We start from the raw sequence: 17,121 nt of genomic DNA, 5'->3' as shown, positions 1-17,121 counted from the left end.
AACCGCTGACACACGCAAACGATCTCGCCGCTCTGACAACGGATACACTGCATGCTCGGTCCACCCGCTCCACGACGCCCACATATCGAGACGTGCTGCTCTCCGGTCCACATAGCCGCAGTGCGCCGCTGCCTCGCCCCCCTATATATCTCCACGACGGCTCTTCCCTCCTCATCCTCACTCCCTCCCACCTCCATCTGCCAAAAAGAGATGCCACTGCTTCCGCTGCCTCGCCCTAGACCACTGTGTTGAGCTCTGCCGTGATCCCGTCCGCTGCGCCTGCTGCTGGCGGAATGACCACCGTAGCCACGACTGCAGGTACCGACGGATCTGGCCCTTCTTCCCTCCCCTACCAAATACTTTTATTTCCGTCCCTAACCCAGCCTTCTGCCTACGTAGTATGGAGCCCGGCAGCTCATCGTCTGCTACGGCTGCCGATCCACGCACCCTCATGATCGGGCAGATCCCCGTCATCCTCTCCGAGCCTTTCCTCGTTGTATGTGTGTCGTCCCCCTTTATCCTCCACGGCATCCCTATTGGCGCCAATGGTGTCCCACTCCCTCCCAACTCGCCGCCACGCTCCTCGATCAGCACCTCCCCCCACTCCCACCACCCCACCCCACGACCCCATGCACGCACACTCCCCCCCCTTCGACACCCAGGAACTCAGAGATCACCTTGCCAACGTGTTCATTGCCTCCCAGCACACCACAGCCGCATCCTATGTATCTGAGTCTGACTCTAATGATAAGTTGCCTCGCCCTTTCCGTGATGCCGGACCGATGCCTCCCTATGGAGACATGCCTCTCGCCGCCACGCCACCCTGCCTAGTGCACTGCCCACGCCGCTTCGCCTTTGCCCACCTCCGAACACCTGACCCCAACCCCACTCCACTCATCAGTCGTGCCATCCAGCTTACGTGCGGCAACCCCACCTTCATCATGGGTGGCTCATGGCGTTGGGTTGCTTGCCTCACCTTCCACACCCCTTCTGCCCGCAATGATGTCGTTCGCCGCAGCCCTATAGACTTCGAGGGTAACTCCATCACCATCGAGCCGGTCGAGCACGTCGACCGCTCCATTGCTATCTTCACTGACCTAGCCGAAATCGAGGTATCCGAGTTCCCGCACGAGCTTTGGCACAACAACGGCATTCGCTTCGCCTTGGCCTTCCTCGGCGACGTATGTGCCGTTGATGACTTCTGCCTGCATGGCATTGATTACACTTCTATTCTCGCCTTGGTCATGCTCCAGTCCGGCAAGCCAGCCCCGCCCGACATCATCATCCAGCTCCCTCCCATCAACGAAATCAAGATAGCCAAAGTAGTTGAAATCTCACGTTGGCACCACGGCGATGGCGCCAATCCTTTCGGTGGCGACTCTTCTGGTGGAGACTCTGCCCCTCTCTCTCGGCATGCTTCCCCACGACCCGCCTCCCCAGAGCATCTCACCCCCATCATCTCTGCCATTCGTGCTAGCTGGCGTGCCGATCCCACGTACGGTGGGACACGACCTGTGGCTGTCAGTGGCGCCGCACCTGCGGCACCGGACCCATCTAGCCATGCCACCATTGCTTCTGCCCTTCCCCTTCCTTTGCCTCCACCTGGCTCTGTGCACCAGCCCCTTGTCATCTCTGGCGACGATTCTGCCGGCTCCGAGGACATGCATGCTCCGCTCCTGCATGAAGACCTGCCAAGGTCCATGGACGTGGTGCATGCACCAGTGGGGGGCTCTTCGGGCCCTCTTGTCATCCGGCCTTCGCCGCTGGTCGGGGCTGTGGACCCGCCACCACCGCCCTCGATCCATGCAGACGCTACACCGCCTGCTCGACTGCTCACTCCCTCTGACACCTCTGCCTTAACGGCGGTTGTGTCGGAGGCTTCTAACATGGCTACCGTCCCCAACTTCACCTTTTCGGCTGGCGAATCGTCCCGTTCTGCTGGTAATGTCCCACTCCCCCAGTCTCCCACTCAATCACTTCCTCTACATACTACCTCAACCGCCCTGACCCATAAAAACCCTGATGCAGCGCTGCCTGTCCATGATCTGGACACCCATGAGTGTACCATACGCAAGGAACGCCGTAAGACGGCCCGTGCCCAGTCCTGCTCTAAGGAAAAGCTGCGCCGCAGCGCACGGCTCGCCGGCAAGGAGGCCCGATACTCGCCTATGCTCGCCAAGGCGGTCAAGGCCAAGGTAGCTCGCCTATCTGCCGCGGACGTGGGCACGGCTATCGACCGCGCCATCCATGAGGCTCGCCTTGACGTCTCCGATGGCCCACCGGCCTCAGCTGAAGATCTTACTGCCATCGCCCTGCTTTGCGGGGCGGATGATGGCCAGGTCGATGCCATCCTCTAAGCTGATGACTCGGCCTCCGGTGCTGAAGATTCTCCATGATCAGCACGCCAGCTCTGCTCTGCTCTGCGGGGGGCGACTCCACGCCGCTGCCAACTGCCCGCACCTTACTCTCGTTAGTAGTGTCTCTGTACTTTTGGACCCTCAAATGTGATCGCCAGACCATGTACTGCTCTAATGACGCGATGTACCTTTTGCTACCGTGTACCTGTTGTAGTTCGGACTTAAAAACCCAGGTGTACGCAACCTTCTCATAAGTAATGCAACCTTCTCTATATGTTCATGGAATGTACGTGGACTTGGTGACCATGATAAATGCTCTAACATCCTCTCTGAACTAATCTCTATCAATCCACATATCGCCCTACTACAAGAATCCAAACTTGACACGCTACTGGATCCAAAACTAAGCTCATTCATGCCCCGTCAGCTTGATCAAGTTTTTAACTTACCTGCTGTAGGCACTGCGGGTGGCACCATCTCTGACGTTAACTCTGCCTTCTTTCAAGTGATCTCCTTCTCTTACCTCTCTTTTTCCTCAACTCTGCTTCTGCAATCAACGGCAACTGACCGTAACATAGCCATCACTAACATTTACACCCCCTCCTCACGCGCGCTCAAGCAACAATTCTTCGATGAACTTCTAGCTATCGCCCAACCAGATGGTTCGCCCTGGCTACTCGTAGGTGACTTCAACCTCCTACGGTTTCCCTCAGACAAAAACAACGATGCTTTCAGACACATAGAGGCCAACGCTTTCAATCAAATAATTGATACACTTTCTCTCATCGAGTTACCACTTCTAGACCGCCAATTTACTTGGTCTAACAACAGAACAACACCCACCATAGAACGCATCGATCGCGCCTTCTTCAACTTAGCCTGGGCTGATGCTTTCCCCAACTCCTCACTCACATCCCTCACGCGCTTCACGTCTGATCACGTCCCCCTCATCATCCACGTCACCACAACTATCCCGCGCTCAAACTTCTTTAAATTCGAATCTTCCTGGGCCAATTTGCAGCCCTGCCAAGATATCATCTCCTCGGTTTGGGCCTCACATCGGCCCACTTCTCCGCCCAACTCTGCCGCCTCCCTCACCACTCTGCTCAAGCAAACCCGGGCCGCACTTAAAAAATGGGCCCGCTCGCGCCTTCTCGCCCCCTCCGCGAATCACGTTGCAAATTTGCCATCTCTGCTCTCGACCACATAGAAGAATCTAGGCCTCTCTCCCCACCAGAACAACTCACACGTCAGATCATCATTTCTCTCCTAAAAAGCACTATTCTAGAAAAAATGTCCTACTGGAAATGGCGTGCCAAAGTGTCCATAGCAATTCATGGCGGTGAAAACTCCAAGTTCTTCCACATGTCCGCCTCCCAACGGCTTAGAAAAAACAAAATCTTCTCCCTCACTCGAGACGGCTCGGTTTTTACCTCGCATCAGCAAAAAGCTGACATCCTATGAGATTTTTTTGTCAAGCTCGTCGGCTCCACTGTCTCCACAACTTGGCCTTTTGATCTCGCAACGATCTACCCTCATCCCATACCTGGTCTTCATGCCCTTGACGCACTTTTCACTGAAGATGAGATCAAATTGGCCTTCTTCCAAATGAACCCACAAGCGAGCCCCGGCCCCGATGGCTTCGGCCCATCTTTCTATAAAACCTTCTGGCCCTCTATCAAGCAGGTAATACTCTCCTTCTTCACATAGTTTCACCAAGGTGTGGCAGACACCGAGCGTCTAAATCGGGCCCATATTGCTCTACTTCCAAAATCTGCCTCCTCACCCTCACCTGACGCCTTCAAACCAATTTCCCTGCAAAACTGCCCGATCAAAGCTGTCGCCAAGGTTCTAACTTCGCGCCTCAAACCCTTCATCTCTCAGCTCGTCCATGGTAATCAGACTGGCTTCATCACTGGTAGGAACATTGCTGAAAACTACGTCTTCGCAGCAGATCTTATCAGCTCTTGTCACTCTCGCAAACGCCCAACCATGATCTTCAAACTTGACTTCAGAAAAGCATTTGATTCGGTTGCCTGGAATGCCCTAGACAGAATACTGGCTGTCCGTGGCTTCTCCCAAACTTTCCGTGGTTGGATTCAAAATATCCTCCATACTGGCAAGACTGCCATCCTCCTCAATGGCATTCCAGGTCGTTGGATCCCATGCAAGAATGGTTTGCGTCAGGGCGACCCGGCCTCCCCCTATCTCTTCCTAATAGTAGTTGATCTGCTCCAGCAACTTATTCTACAAAGCATCGATCCCGATCTCCATCACCCCATCTTTTCCCACATGCCCCCTACCATCCTCCAATACGCAGACGATACGTTGATCATCGCAGCCGCCTCTCCCGCCGCAGCTGCCACACTCAAAAAAATCCTTCAGAACTTCGCTCAAGCTACTGGCCTCACCATAAACTTCTCCAAAACAACCCTAGCGACCTTGCACGTAAATGAAAGCCTAGCTGTCACCACTGCCCTTGCCATGGACTGCATGCATGCCCTCCTTCCCCAAACCTATCTTGGACTTCCCCTCGCTCCGACCAAGCCTCCATCCACTGCCTTCGCCCCATTAATCGAATGACCCCGAAAAGTTCTCACTGGTTGGCGTGCCAAGCTCCTAGACAGAGGCGATCGACTCATCCTCATCTCGGCTGTTCTTGACTCCTTGCTTACATACTTCATGTCTGTCTTTCGCATCCCAAAAAAACCCTCAAAATCATTGATTCCCTGAGAAGATCCTTTTTTGGGCTAGTGAGGATGAATGCTCGGGAGCCAAATGCCTGATTGCGTGGAAAAACGTTTGCACGCCTAAAAACTTCGGTGGGTTAGGGCTGAAAAATCTACAGGTTCAAAATAATTGCCTCCTAATGAAGTTTGCCGTCAAAGCCCTCTCATCCACACCATCACCGTGGATCGATTGGCTAGAGCTCCAACACCACAATGCCCTAGTCTCCTCGGCCCCCCAAACCTCTTTCCTATGCCGCATGATTGCTCAACAAATCCCAACCCTACGGTCAATTTCCTTCGTTTTAACAAACAATGGAACACACACTTACTTCTGGTTAGACACCTGGCTCACCCCAAAACCCCTAGCTACCACCTACCCACACCTCTTCTCACACTCAACACTGCAGCTGGTGAAAGTGGCTAACATCTTGCGCTTCAGTATCGAAACAAACCTCCGTAATCGTCTCTCCCTTTCTGCAGAGATAGAGCTGGTTTCGCTTCTGGCTATTTTGCAGGACTTTGCGCCTTCGGCAGAGGAAGATCAACGGTTCCTCCTTAAGGGTCATGACTTCTCTGTTGGGGAACGTTGCAGAAAACAAAGATTTTCCTACGGTTTCACCAAGATCCATCTATGAGTTCATCTAGCAACGAGTGATCAGATTGCATCTACATAGCTTTGTAGATCACGCGCGGAAGCGTTCAAAGAACGGGGATGAGGAAGTCGTACTCGATGTGATCCAAATCACCGGAGATCCTAGCGCCGAACGGACGACACCTCTGTGTTCAACACACGTACGGTCAGCGTGACGTCTCCTCCTTCTTGATCCAGCAAGGGGATAGGAGAGGTTGATGAAGATCCAGCAGCACGACGGTGTGGTGGTGGATGCAGCAGTCACCGCAGCAGGGCTTCGCCATTCTTCTGCGAGAGGGAGAGGTGTAGCAGGGGAGAGGGAGGCGCCAAGAGTCAAGGGTGCGGCTGCCCCTCCCTCCCCCCCTTTATATAGGCTCCCCAAGGGGGGGCGCCAGCCCTAGGATATGGGATCTCCTAGGGCCGGGGGCGGCGGCCAAGGGTGGAGTGGCCCCCAAGGCAAGTGGGGCGCCCCCCCTCCCACCCTAGGGTTTCCAACCCTAGGCGCAGGGGGTGGGCCAAGGGGGCGCACCAGCCCACTATGGGCTGGTTCCCCTCCCCACTTCAGCCCATGGGGCCCTCTGAGATGGGTGGTCCCACCCGGTGGACCCCCGGGACCCATCCGGTGGTCCCGGTACAATACCGGTGACCCCCGAAACTCTCCCGATGGCCGAAACAGCACTTCCTATATATATATAATTCTTCACCTCCGGACCATTACGAAACTCCTCGTGACGTCCGGGATCTCATCCGGGACTTCGAACAACTTTCGGGTTACTGCATATTCATATCTCTACAACCCTAGCGTCACCGAACCTTAAGTGTGTAGACCCTACGGGTTCGGGAGACATGTAGACATGACCGAGATGGCTCTCCGGTCAATAACCATCAGCGGGATCTGGATACCCATGTTGGCTCCCACATGCTCCTCGATGATCTCATCGGATGAACCACGATGTCGAGGATTCAAGCAACCCCGTATACAATTCCCTTTGTCCATCGGTATGTTACTTGCCCGAGATTCGATCGTCGGTATCCCAATACCTCGTTCAATCTCGTTACCGGCAAGTCACTTTACTCGTACCGTAATGCATGATCCCGTGACCAGACACTTGGTCACTTTGAGCTCATTATGATGATGCATTACTGAGTGGGCCCAGAGATACCTCTCTGTCATACGGAGTGACAAATCCCAGTCTTGATCCGTGTCAACCCAACAGACACTTTCGGAGATACCCGTAGTATACCTTTATAGTCACCCAGTTACGTTGTGACGTTTGGTACACCCAAAGCACTCCTACGGTATCCGGGAGTTACACGATCTCATGGTCTAAGGAAAAGATACTTGACATTGGAAAAACTCTAGCAAACGAACTATACGATCTTGTGCTATGTTTAGGATTGGGTCTTGTCCATCACATCATTCTCCTAATGATGTGATCTCGTTATCAATGACATCCAATGTCCATAGTCAGGAAACCATGACTATATGTTGATCAACGAGCTATTCAACTAGAGGCTTACTAGGGACATGTTGGTGTCTATGTATTCACACATGTATTACGATTTCCGGATAACACAATTATAGCATGAATAAAAGACAATTATCATGAACAAGGAAATATAATAATAATCCTTTTATTATTGCCTCTAGGGCATATTTCCAACAGTCTCCCACTTGCACTAGAGTCAATAATCTAGTTACATTGTGATGAATCGAACACCCATGGAATTCTGGTGTTGATCATGTTTTTCTCTAGGGAGAGGTTTAGTTAACGGATCTGCTACATTCAGGTCCGTATGTACTTTACAAATATCTATGTCTCCATCTTGAACATTTTCACGAATGGAGTTGAAGCGACGCTTGATGTGCCTGGTCTTCTTGTGAAACCTGGGCTCCTTGGCAAGTGCAATAGCTCCAATGTTGTCACAGAAGAGTTTGATCGGCCCCGACGCATTGGGTATGACTCCTAGGTCGGTGATGAACTCCTTCACCCAAATTGCTTCATGCGCTATCTCCGAGGCTGCCATGTACTCTGCTTCACATGTAGATCCCGCCACGACGCTCTGCTTGCAACTGCACCAGCTTACTGCCCCACCATTCAAAATATACACGTATCCGGTTTGTGACTTAGAGTCATCCAGATCTGTGTCGAAGCTAGCGTCGACGTAACCCTTTACGACGAGCTCTTCGTCACCTCCATAAATGAGAAACATTTCCTTAGTCCTTTTCAGGTACTTCAGGATATTCTTGACCGCTGTCCAGTGTTCCTTGCCGGGATTACTTTGGTACCTACCTACCAAACTTACGACAAGGTTTACATTAGGTCTGGTACACAGCATGGCATACATAATAGAATCTATGGCTGAGGCATAGGGGATGACACTCATCTCTTCTATATCTTCTGCCGTGGTCGGACATTGAGCTGAGCTCAATTTCACACCTTGCAACACAGGCAAGAACCCCTTCTTAGACTGATCCATATTGAACTTCTTCAATATCTTATCAAGGTATGTGCTTTGTGAAAGACCTATGAGGCGTCTTGATCTATCTCTATAGATCTTGATGCCTAATATATAAGCAGCTTCTCCAAGGTCCTTCATTGAAAAACTCTTATTCAAGTAGGCCTTAATGCTGTCCAAAAGATCTATATCATTTCCCATCAAAAGTATGTCATCTACATATAATATGAGAAATGCTACAGAGCTCCCACTCACTTTCTTGTAAACGCAGACTTCTCCATAAGTCTGCATAAACCCAAACGCTTTGATCATCTCATCAAAGCGAATGTTCCAACTCCGAGACGCTTGCACCAGCCCATAAATCGAGCGTTGGAGCTTGCACACCTTGTCAGCATTCTTAGGATCGACAAAACCTTCCGGCTACATCATATACAATTCTTCCTTAAGGAAACCATTAAGGAATGTCGTTTTGACGTCCATTTGCCATATCTCATAATCATAGAATGCGGCAATTGCTAACATGATTCGGACGGACTTCAGCTTCGCTACCGGTGAGAAATTCTCATCGTAGTCAACCCCTTGAACTTGTCGATAACCCTTAGCGACAAGCCGAGCTTTATAGATGGTCACATTACCATCCACGTCTGTCTTCTTCTTAAAGATCCATTTATTTTCTATGGCTCGCCGCTCAGCGGGCAAGTCAGTCAAAGTCCATACTTTGTTTTCATACATGGATCCTATCTCGGATATCATGGCTTCCAGCCATTTGTCGGAATCCGGGCCCGCCATCGCTTCTTCATAGTTCGAAGGTTCACCGTTGTCTAACAACATGATTTCCAAGACAGGGTTGCCGTACCACTCTGGTGCGAAACGTGTCCTTGTGGACCTACGAAGTTCAGTAGCAACTTGATCTGAAGTTTCATGATCATCATCATTAACTTCCTCTCTAGTCGGTGCAGGCACCTCAGGAACATTTTCTTGAGTTGCGCCATTTTCCGGTTCAAGAGGTAATACTTCATCAAGTTCTACTTTCCTCCCACTTACTTCTTTCGAGAGAAACTCCTTCTCTAGAAAGGATCAATTCTTGGCAACAAAGATCTTGCCTTCGGATCTGAGGTAGAAGGTATACCCAATAGTTTCTTTAGGGTATCCTATGAAGACGCATTTTTCCGACTTGGGTTCGAGCTTTTCAAGTTGAAGTTTCTTGACATAAGCATCGCATCCCCAAACTTTTAGAAATGACAGCTTAGGTTTCTTCCCAAACCATAATTCATATGGTGTCGTCTCAACGGATTTCGACGGAGCCCTATTTAAAGTGAATGCGGCAGTCTCTAAAGCATAGCCCCAAAATGATAGCGGTAAATCGGTAAGAGACATCATAGATCGCACCATATCTAATAGAGTGCGATTACGATGTTCAGACACACCATTACGCTGAGGTGTTACAGGCGGCGTGAGTTGTGAAACTATTCCACATTTTCTTAAGTGTGTGCCAAATTCGTGACTCAAGTATTCTCCCCCACGATCTGATCGCAAGAACTTGATTTTCCTGTCACGTTGATTCTCAACCTCACTCTGAAATTCCTTGAACTTTTCAAAGGTCTCAGACTTGTGTTTCATTAAATAGACATACCCATATCTACTCAAGTCATCAGTGAGGGTGAGAACATAACGATAACCACTGCAAGCCTCAACACTCATTGGACCGCACACATCAGTATGTATGATTTCCAATAAGTTGGTTGCTCGCTCCATCGTTCCTGAGAACGGAGTCTTGGTCATTTTACCCATGAGGCATGGTTCGCACGTGTCAAATGATTCGTAATCAAGAGACTCTAAAAGTCCATCTGCATGGAGCTTCTTCATGCGTTTGACACCTATGTGACAAAGGCGGCAGTGCCACAAGTATGTGGGACTATCATTATCAACCTTACATCTTTTGGTACTCACACTATGAATATGTGTAGCATTACGCTCGAGATTCATTAAGAATAAACCATTCACCATCGGAGCATGACCATAAAATATATCTCTCATATAAATAGAACAACCATTATTCTCGGATTTAAATGAGTAGCCATCTCGTATTAAACGAGATCCTGATACAATGTTCATGCTCAAACTTGGCACTAAATAACAATTATTGAGGTTCAAAACTAATCCCGTAGGTAAATGTAGAGGTAGCGTGCCGACGACGATCACATCGACCTTGGAACCATTCCCGACGCGCATCGTCACCTCGTCCTTCGCCAGTCTTCGCTTACTCCGCAGCTCCTGCTTTGACTTACAAATGTGAGCAACTACACCGGTATCAAATACCCAGGAGCTACTACGAGTACTGGTAAGGTACACATCAATTACATGTATATCACATATACCTTTCGTTTTGCCGGCCTTCTTGTCCGCTAAGTATTTGGGGCAGTTCCGCTTCCAGTGACCACTTTCCTTGCAATAAAAGCACTCAGTCTCGGGCTTGGGTCCATTCTTTGGCTTCTTCCCGGTAGCTTGCTTGCCAGGCGCGGCAACTCCCTTGCCGTCCTTCTTGAAGTTCTTCTTACCCTTGCCTTTCTTGGACTTAGTGGTTTTATTCACCATCAACACTTGATGTTTCTTTTTGACTTCTACCTCTGCTGATTTCAGCATTGCAAATACTTCAGGACTGGTCTTTTCCATCCCCTGCATATTGAAGTTCATCACAAAGCTCTTGTAGCTCGGTGGAAGCGACTAAAGGATTCTATCAATGACCGTGTCATCCGGGAGATTAACTCCCAGCTGAGTCAGGCGGTTATGTAACCCAAACATAGTGAGTATGTGCTCACTGACAGAACTGTTTTTCTCCATCTTACAGCTGAAGAATTTGTCGGAGACTTCATATCTCTCGACCCGGGCATGAGCTTGAAAAACCATTTTCAGCTCTTCGAACATCTCATATGCTCCGTGTCTCTCAAAATGCTTTTGGAGCCCCGGCTCTAAGCTGTAAAGCATGCCGCACTGAACGAGGGAGTAATCATCGGTACATGTCTGCCAAGCGTTCATAACGTCTTGTTCTGCAGGGAGAGCAGGTGCTTCACCTAGCGGTGCTTGTAGGACATAATCTTTCTTGGCAGCTATGATGATGATCCTCAGGTTCCAGACCCAGTCCGTATAGTTGCTGCCATCGTCTTTCAGCTTGGTTTTCTCTAGGAACGCGTTGAAGTTGAGGACAACGTTGGCCATTTGATCTACAATACATGTTGTAAAGATTTTAGACTAAGTTCATGATAATTAAGTTCATCTGATCAAATTATTCAATGAACTCCCACTCAGATAGACATCCCTCCAGTCATCTAAGTATAACATGATCCGAGTTAACTAGGCTGTGTCCGATCATCATGTGAGACGGACTAGTCAACATCGGTGAACATCTTCATGTTGATCGTATCTTCTATACGACTCATGCTCGACCTTTCGGTCTTCTGTGTTCCAAGGCCATGTCTGTACATGCTAGGCTCGTCAAGTCAACCTAAGTGTTCGCATGTGTAAATCTGTCTTACACCCGTTGTATGTGAACATTGGAATCTATCACACCCGATCATCACGTGGTGCTTCGAAACAACAAACTGTCGCAATGGCGCACAGTTAGAGGAAACACTATCTTGAAATTATTATGAGGGATCATCTTATTTACTACCGTCGTTCTAAGTAAACAAGATGCAAAAACATGATAAACATCACATGCAATCAAATAATAGTGACATGATATGGCCAGTATCATATAGCTTCCTTTGATCTCCATCTTGGGGCTCCATGATCATCTTGTCACCGGCATGACACCATGATCTCCATCATCATGATCTCCATCATCGTGTCTCCATGAAGTTGCTCGCCAACTATTACTTATACTACTATGGCTAACACGATTAGCAATAAAGTAAAGTAATTTACATGGCGTTTCTCAATGACACACAGGTCATACAAAAAATAAAGACAACTCCTATGGCTCCTGCCGGTTGTCATACTCATCGATATGCAAGTCGTGATTCCCATTACAATAGCATGAACATCTCATACATCACATATATATATCATTCATCATTCATCACAACTTTGGCCATATCATATCACAAAACACTTGCTGCAAAAACAAGTTAGACGTCCTCTAATTGTTTTTGCAAGTTTTACGTGGCTGCAATAGGGTTCTAGCAAGAACGTTTTCTTACCTACGTGAAAGCCACAACGTGATTTGTCAACTTCTATTTACCCTTCATAAGGACCTTTTTCATCGAATCCGCTCCAACTAAAGTGGGAGAGACAGACACCTGCCAGCCACCTTATGCAACTAGTGCATGTCAGTCGGTGGAACCGGTCTCACGTAAGCGTATGTGTAAGGTTGGTCTGGGCCGCTTCATCCCACAATACTGCTGAAGCAAAATAAGACTAGTAGCGGCAAGAAAGTTGACAACATCTACGCCCACAACAAATTGTGTTCTACTCGTGCAAAGAGAACTACGCATAGACCTAGCTCATGATGCCACTGTTGGGGAACGTTGCAGAAAACAAAAATTTTCCTACAGTTTCACCAAGATCCATCTATGAGTTCATATAGCAACGAGTGATCGGATTGCATCTACATACCTTTGTAGATCACGCGCGGAAGCGTTCAAAGAACGGGGATGAGGAAGTCGTACTCGACGTGATCCAAATCACCGGAGATCCTAGCGCCGAACGGACGGCACCTCCGTGTTCAACACATGTACGGTCAGCGTGACGTCTCCTCCTTCTTGATCCAGCAAGGGGGGAGGACAGGTTGATGAAGATCCAGCAGCACGACGGCGTGGTGGTGGATGCAGCAGTCACCGCAGCAGGGCTTCGCCGTTCTTCTGCGAGAGGGAGAGGTGTAGCAGGGGAGAGGGAGGCGCCAAGAGTCAAGGATGCGGCTGCCCCTCCCCCCCTTTATATAGGCTCCCCAAGGGGGGGCGCTGGCCCTAGGAGATGGGATCTCCTAGGGGGGCGGCGGCCAAGGGTGGAGTGGCTCCCAAGGCAAGTGGGGCGCCCCCCCACCCTAGGGTTTCCATCCCTAGGCGCAGGGGGTGGGCCAAGGGGGTGCACCAGCCCACTATGGGCTGGTTCCCCTCCCCACTTCAGCCCATGGGGCCCTCCGGGATGGGTGGTCCCACCCGGTGGACCCCCGGGACCCATCCGGTGGTCCCGGTACAATATCGGTGACCCCCGAAACTCTCCCAATGGCCGAAACAGCACTTCCTATATATAATTCTTCACCTCCGGACCATTCCGGAACTCCTCGTGACGTCCGGGATCTCATCCGGGACTCCGAACAACTTTCGAGTTACTGCATATTCATATCTCTACAACCCTAGCGTCACCGAACCTTAAGTGTGTAGACCCTACGGGTTCGGGAGACATGTAGACATGACCGAGATGGCTCTTCGGTCAATAACCAACAGCGGGATCTGGATACCCATGTTGGCTCCCACATGCTCATCGATGATCTCATCGAATGAACCATGATGTCGAGGATTCAAGCAACCCCGTATACAATTCCCTTTGTCAATCGGTATGTTACTTTCCCGAGATTCGATTGTCGGTATCCCAATACCTCGTTCAATCTCGTTACCGGCAAGTCACTTTACTCGTACCGTAATGCATGATCCCGTGACCAGACACTTGGTCACTTTGAGTTCATTATGATGATGCATTACCGAGTGGGCCCAGAGATACCTCTCCGTCATACGGAGTGACAAATCCCAGTCTTGATCCGTGTCAACCCAACAGACACTTTCGGAGATACCCGTAGTATACCTTTATAGTCACCCAGTTACGTTGTGACATTTGGTACACCCAAAGCACTCCTACGGTATTCGAGAGTTACACGATCTCATGGTCTAAGGAAAAGATACTTGACATTGGAAAAACTCTAGCAAACGAACTATACGATCTTGTGCTATGTTTAGGATTGAGTCTTGTCCATCACATCATTCTCCTAATGATGTGATCTCGTTCTCAATGACATCCAATGTCCATAGTCAGGATACCATGACTATCTGTTGATCAACGAGCTAGTCAACTAGAGGCTTACTAGGGACATGTTGGTGTCTATGTATTCACACATGTATTACGATTTCCGGATAACACAATTATAGCATGAATAAAAGACAATTATCATGAACAAGGAAATATAATAATAATCCTTTTATTATTGCCTCTAGGGCATATTTCCAACATTCTCCACCAAGCAAGCTTACGGCACCATTATGGCAAGGCCAGAAACGGACCTCATTGCTCCCCTCATCTGGAACACCAAGGCTTCACGCAAGATCAAGATCTTCGCTTGGCTACTCTTTAAGGATCGCCTAAACACCGCCGTGAACCTTACCCAGAAGAACATAATCCCCTCGGACTTATGCACACGGTGTGCCACGCTACCGGAAGACTCCACTCACCTCTTCATCTCTTGCCCCCTCGCCAATAGAATCTGGCAGAGAGTTGGCATTCTGCCTCAAGATGAAGACCTCAATGAACTTTGGGACGTTCCACTGCCTCACCACCTGCCCAAGAACGCATGGCCTTTCGTCCTTCTTGCACTACTTTCCTCCATATGGGCCGCGAGAAATGATATGCTCTTTAGAAATGTTGATCAATGTTCTGTAATAACTGTTAGGAACCTAGTAGCAGACTTAGATCTTTGGTCACATCGTCTTGTTGATACGGGTGACAAGGAGGACGTCTCCTCGTGGCGTACCTACCTCTCTGCATGATGCACCGTGCCTTTGTAAATTGTTTCTGCTGCTCCGGCAGTCGTTTTGAGCAATATATTCAGGTGGGGAGCTCCCCCCGGTGATTCTCAAAAAAAGAAGATATTAGCTACCAACATGAACTACACATACTTGAATCGCCACCTATAGGCTTTACACAATGCATTAGAAACTCAATTACAACGATGAGACAAAGGCTTAGCCATTTAAACATCGACTAGAGACGTACTCCAAACTTGACAGACATGGTTGAAGATAGAGTAGGAACACAAAACCTCATGGAATCTAGACAACCAGACCCGCCATAAGGCACCTTCACTGGCTCCACATCGACGTTGAAAAAAGACGCCTACCTTTTCACCACCATGCTGCCGCTCTCTAGAAAGAAAGCGACGAAAAACACAAGAAAACAAACAAACACCGAGAGGGAAAAATAAGGTCCGCGCCACCCGACCGTCGGATCGGTGATCGGAGGCGAGGGAATGCGTCGACTCACCGGGAACGTCTTGGCTACATCGCATGGTGACCAAATTTTCGTTACACGCCCTAAACTCTTCCAAATTAGCCACAAACACACATGATCCACCACTCAAGAGCCCAATGACAACTTTTTTTTTCCAAAGCCCTAATGATAACCCTTGATCTGGCTGGGATCATTAGCCACTCTAACCACCACTCGACCGGGAGGCCCCACCCGCAGCTTAACAAAACCACCTCCGCCGCTGTCCCCGTTCCCTTTTCCCCTCCGATCGCAGCAGCTTCCGCGAAGACGGAGCCGCCCCCATTAAAATACCGAACTCGCCACGCCCCCGCATCTCTCCACCCTCCCCGCTCCTCCTCCTCGGCCTCCGCCGCCCCCGCCCCCGCCTCCCCGAATCCCAGCCCTAGCGGCCGGCGAGCGCGGCGATGGGCGCCGTCGCCTCCACGGTGGCGGCGCGCTTCGCCTTCTTCCCGCCCTCCCCGCCGTCGTACGGCGTCGAGCCCCCGCCCTCGCCGGCGGCCGCGGCCGCGGACGGCGCGGTGGTGGAGCTCAGCGGGGTGCCCCGGCGGGGCGGCGTGGAGGCGCGGCGGCTGCCGACCAAGCGCGGCTCGGAGGTGGTGGCCATGTACGTGCGCCAGCCCGGGGCGCGCCTCACGCTGCTCTACTCCCACGGCAACGCCGCCGACCTGGGCCAGATGTACGAGCTCTTCGTCGAGCTCAGCTCACACCTCAACGTCAACCTCATGGGGTGCGTACGTCTCCCATCTGTTAGTAATGTTTCGCTATGAATTACGGTGCTGCTACTGTCAGGTTGCTCGATTAGTAGGGTGGAAGGAATTGGATTTAGTAGAACTTGACTGCTTGGGTTTTGCTTGTTGGGGTATGCTTAGGAACGTTTGGGCCCTGTTGTTCCGTAAAACGTCGATGGAAGTTCAATCTTCAAGGTCGTGCTGGCGGTTGGTTGTGCATCCACGCCTTCATGGAAAGTAGTATTAGTCGTTAGATACTTTTGTGATTTGATTGAGGTTGTTGAACCCATGGGAATGTCTGCGAGGCCGTTGTTATCGGCTGGGTGGTCCGAAGACTAGGCCAGTCTGGTCAATAATTGGTTGATTTGATTGAAGTCGATCATTATTTTTCTAATAAATGTTAGAGGATTTAGGACTGATTGGAAAGTTTGGATGTTAGTGTGCTGTGCTAGTCAGTGGTGGGAACGTCTACTTTATGTCATTGTCACTGCTAGAGTCGTTTGAAAATTCTCGTATCTGTGCACGCAAAATGAAACATTTGGATTCTAGTGTTGAATTGTGAATCTTCTGATCCTACCTTAAATAATTCAGTTGGTAAGGACTGAAGATCCATTGTGTCGGAATGTAGTTTGGTGGTCGCCATTTTTGGCCACAATCTGAATGCCTCATTGGCACATTCATATGTTCTTTTTTATTACCAATATTAAGTTTCTTGCCGTGCGGAAAAATAAAAAAACAAAAGGTTTGCATCATTGTTGTTTGCTCCGTTTGGATATTTATTTTTCCTAGTATAGGGATCTTATACTGTTAACGATGAGGACAGGGTTTTTACTTTCTTTTTACTTCACTTCTAATTAGATTCTTGTATAATTATTATAGTTATCGTTTCTGTTGTACCTGCAAAATTGGTTAGGTTTGTCCAGAAGTTTTAGCTATAGATTTGTTTCGTTCTTCTGTTTAAT

General features: G+C 49.6%; 1 protein-coding gene across 4 annotated transcripts in view; it reads left to right on the top strand.

Annotated features, from left to right (window-relative positions):
• Nucleotides 1–15,797: 15,797 nt before the first annotated feature.
• The window catches only part of LOC119330520 (alpha/beta hydrolase domain-containing protein 17C-like), a 13,985-nt gene continuing 12,661 nt past the window's right edge, over nt 15,798–17,121 (top strand). For 2 of the 4 annotated variants that reach the window (XM_037603634.1, XM_037603635.1), the window contains exon 1: nt 15,799–16,158. In XM_037603634.1, coding sequence (XP_037459531.1) covers nt 15,836–16,158 — 323 coding nt within the window. In that variant the 5' untranslated portion in view covers nt 15,799–15,835. Of the gene's footprint in view, nt 16,159–17,121 lie in introns of all 4 variants that reach the window. The other 2 variants (XR_005160141.1, XM_037603633.1) reach the window with 2 other exon arrangements.

This window comes from Triticum dicoccoides, chromosome 7A (genome assembly GCF_002162155.2).
Source record: "Triticum dicoccoides isolate Atlit2015 ecotype Zavitan chromosome 7A, WEW_v2.0, whole genome shotgun sequence".
NCBI lineage: Eukaryota > Viridiplantae > Streptophyta > Magnoliopsida > Poales > Poaceae > Triticum > Triticum dicoccoides.
The sequence above is the reverse complement of the archived record's forward strand: the minus strand, read 5'-3'. Positions and strand labels throughout refer to the sequence as shown.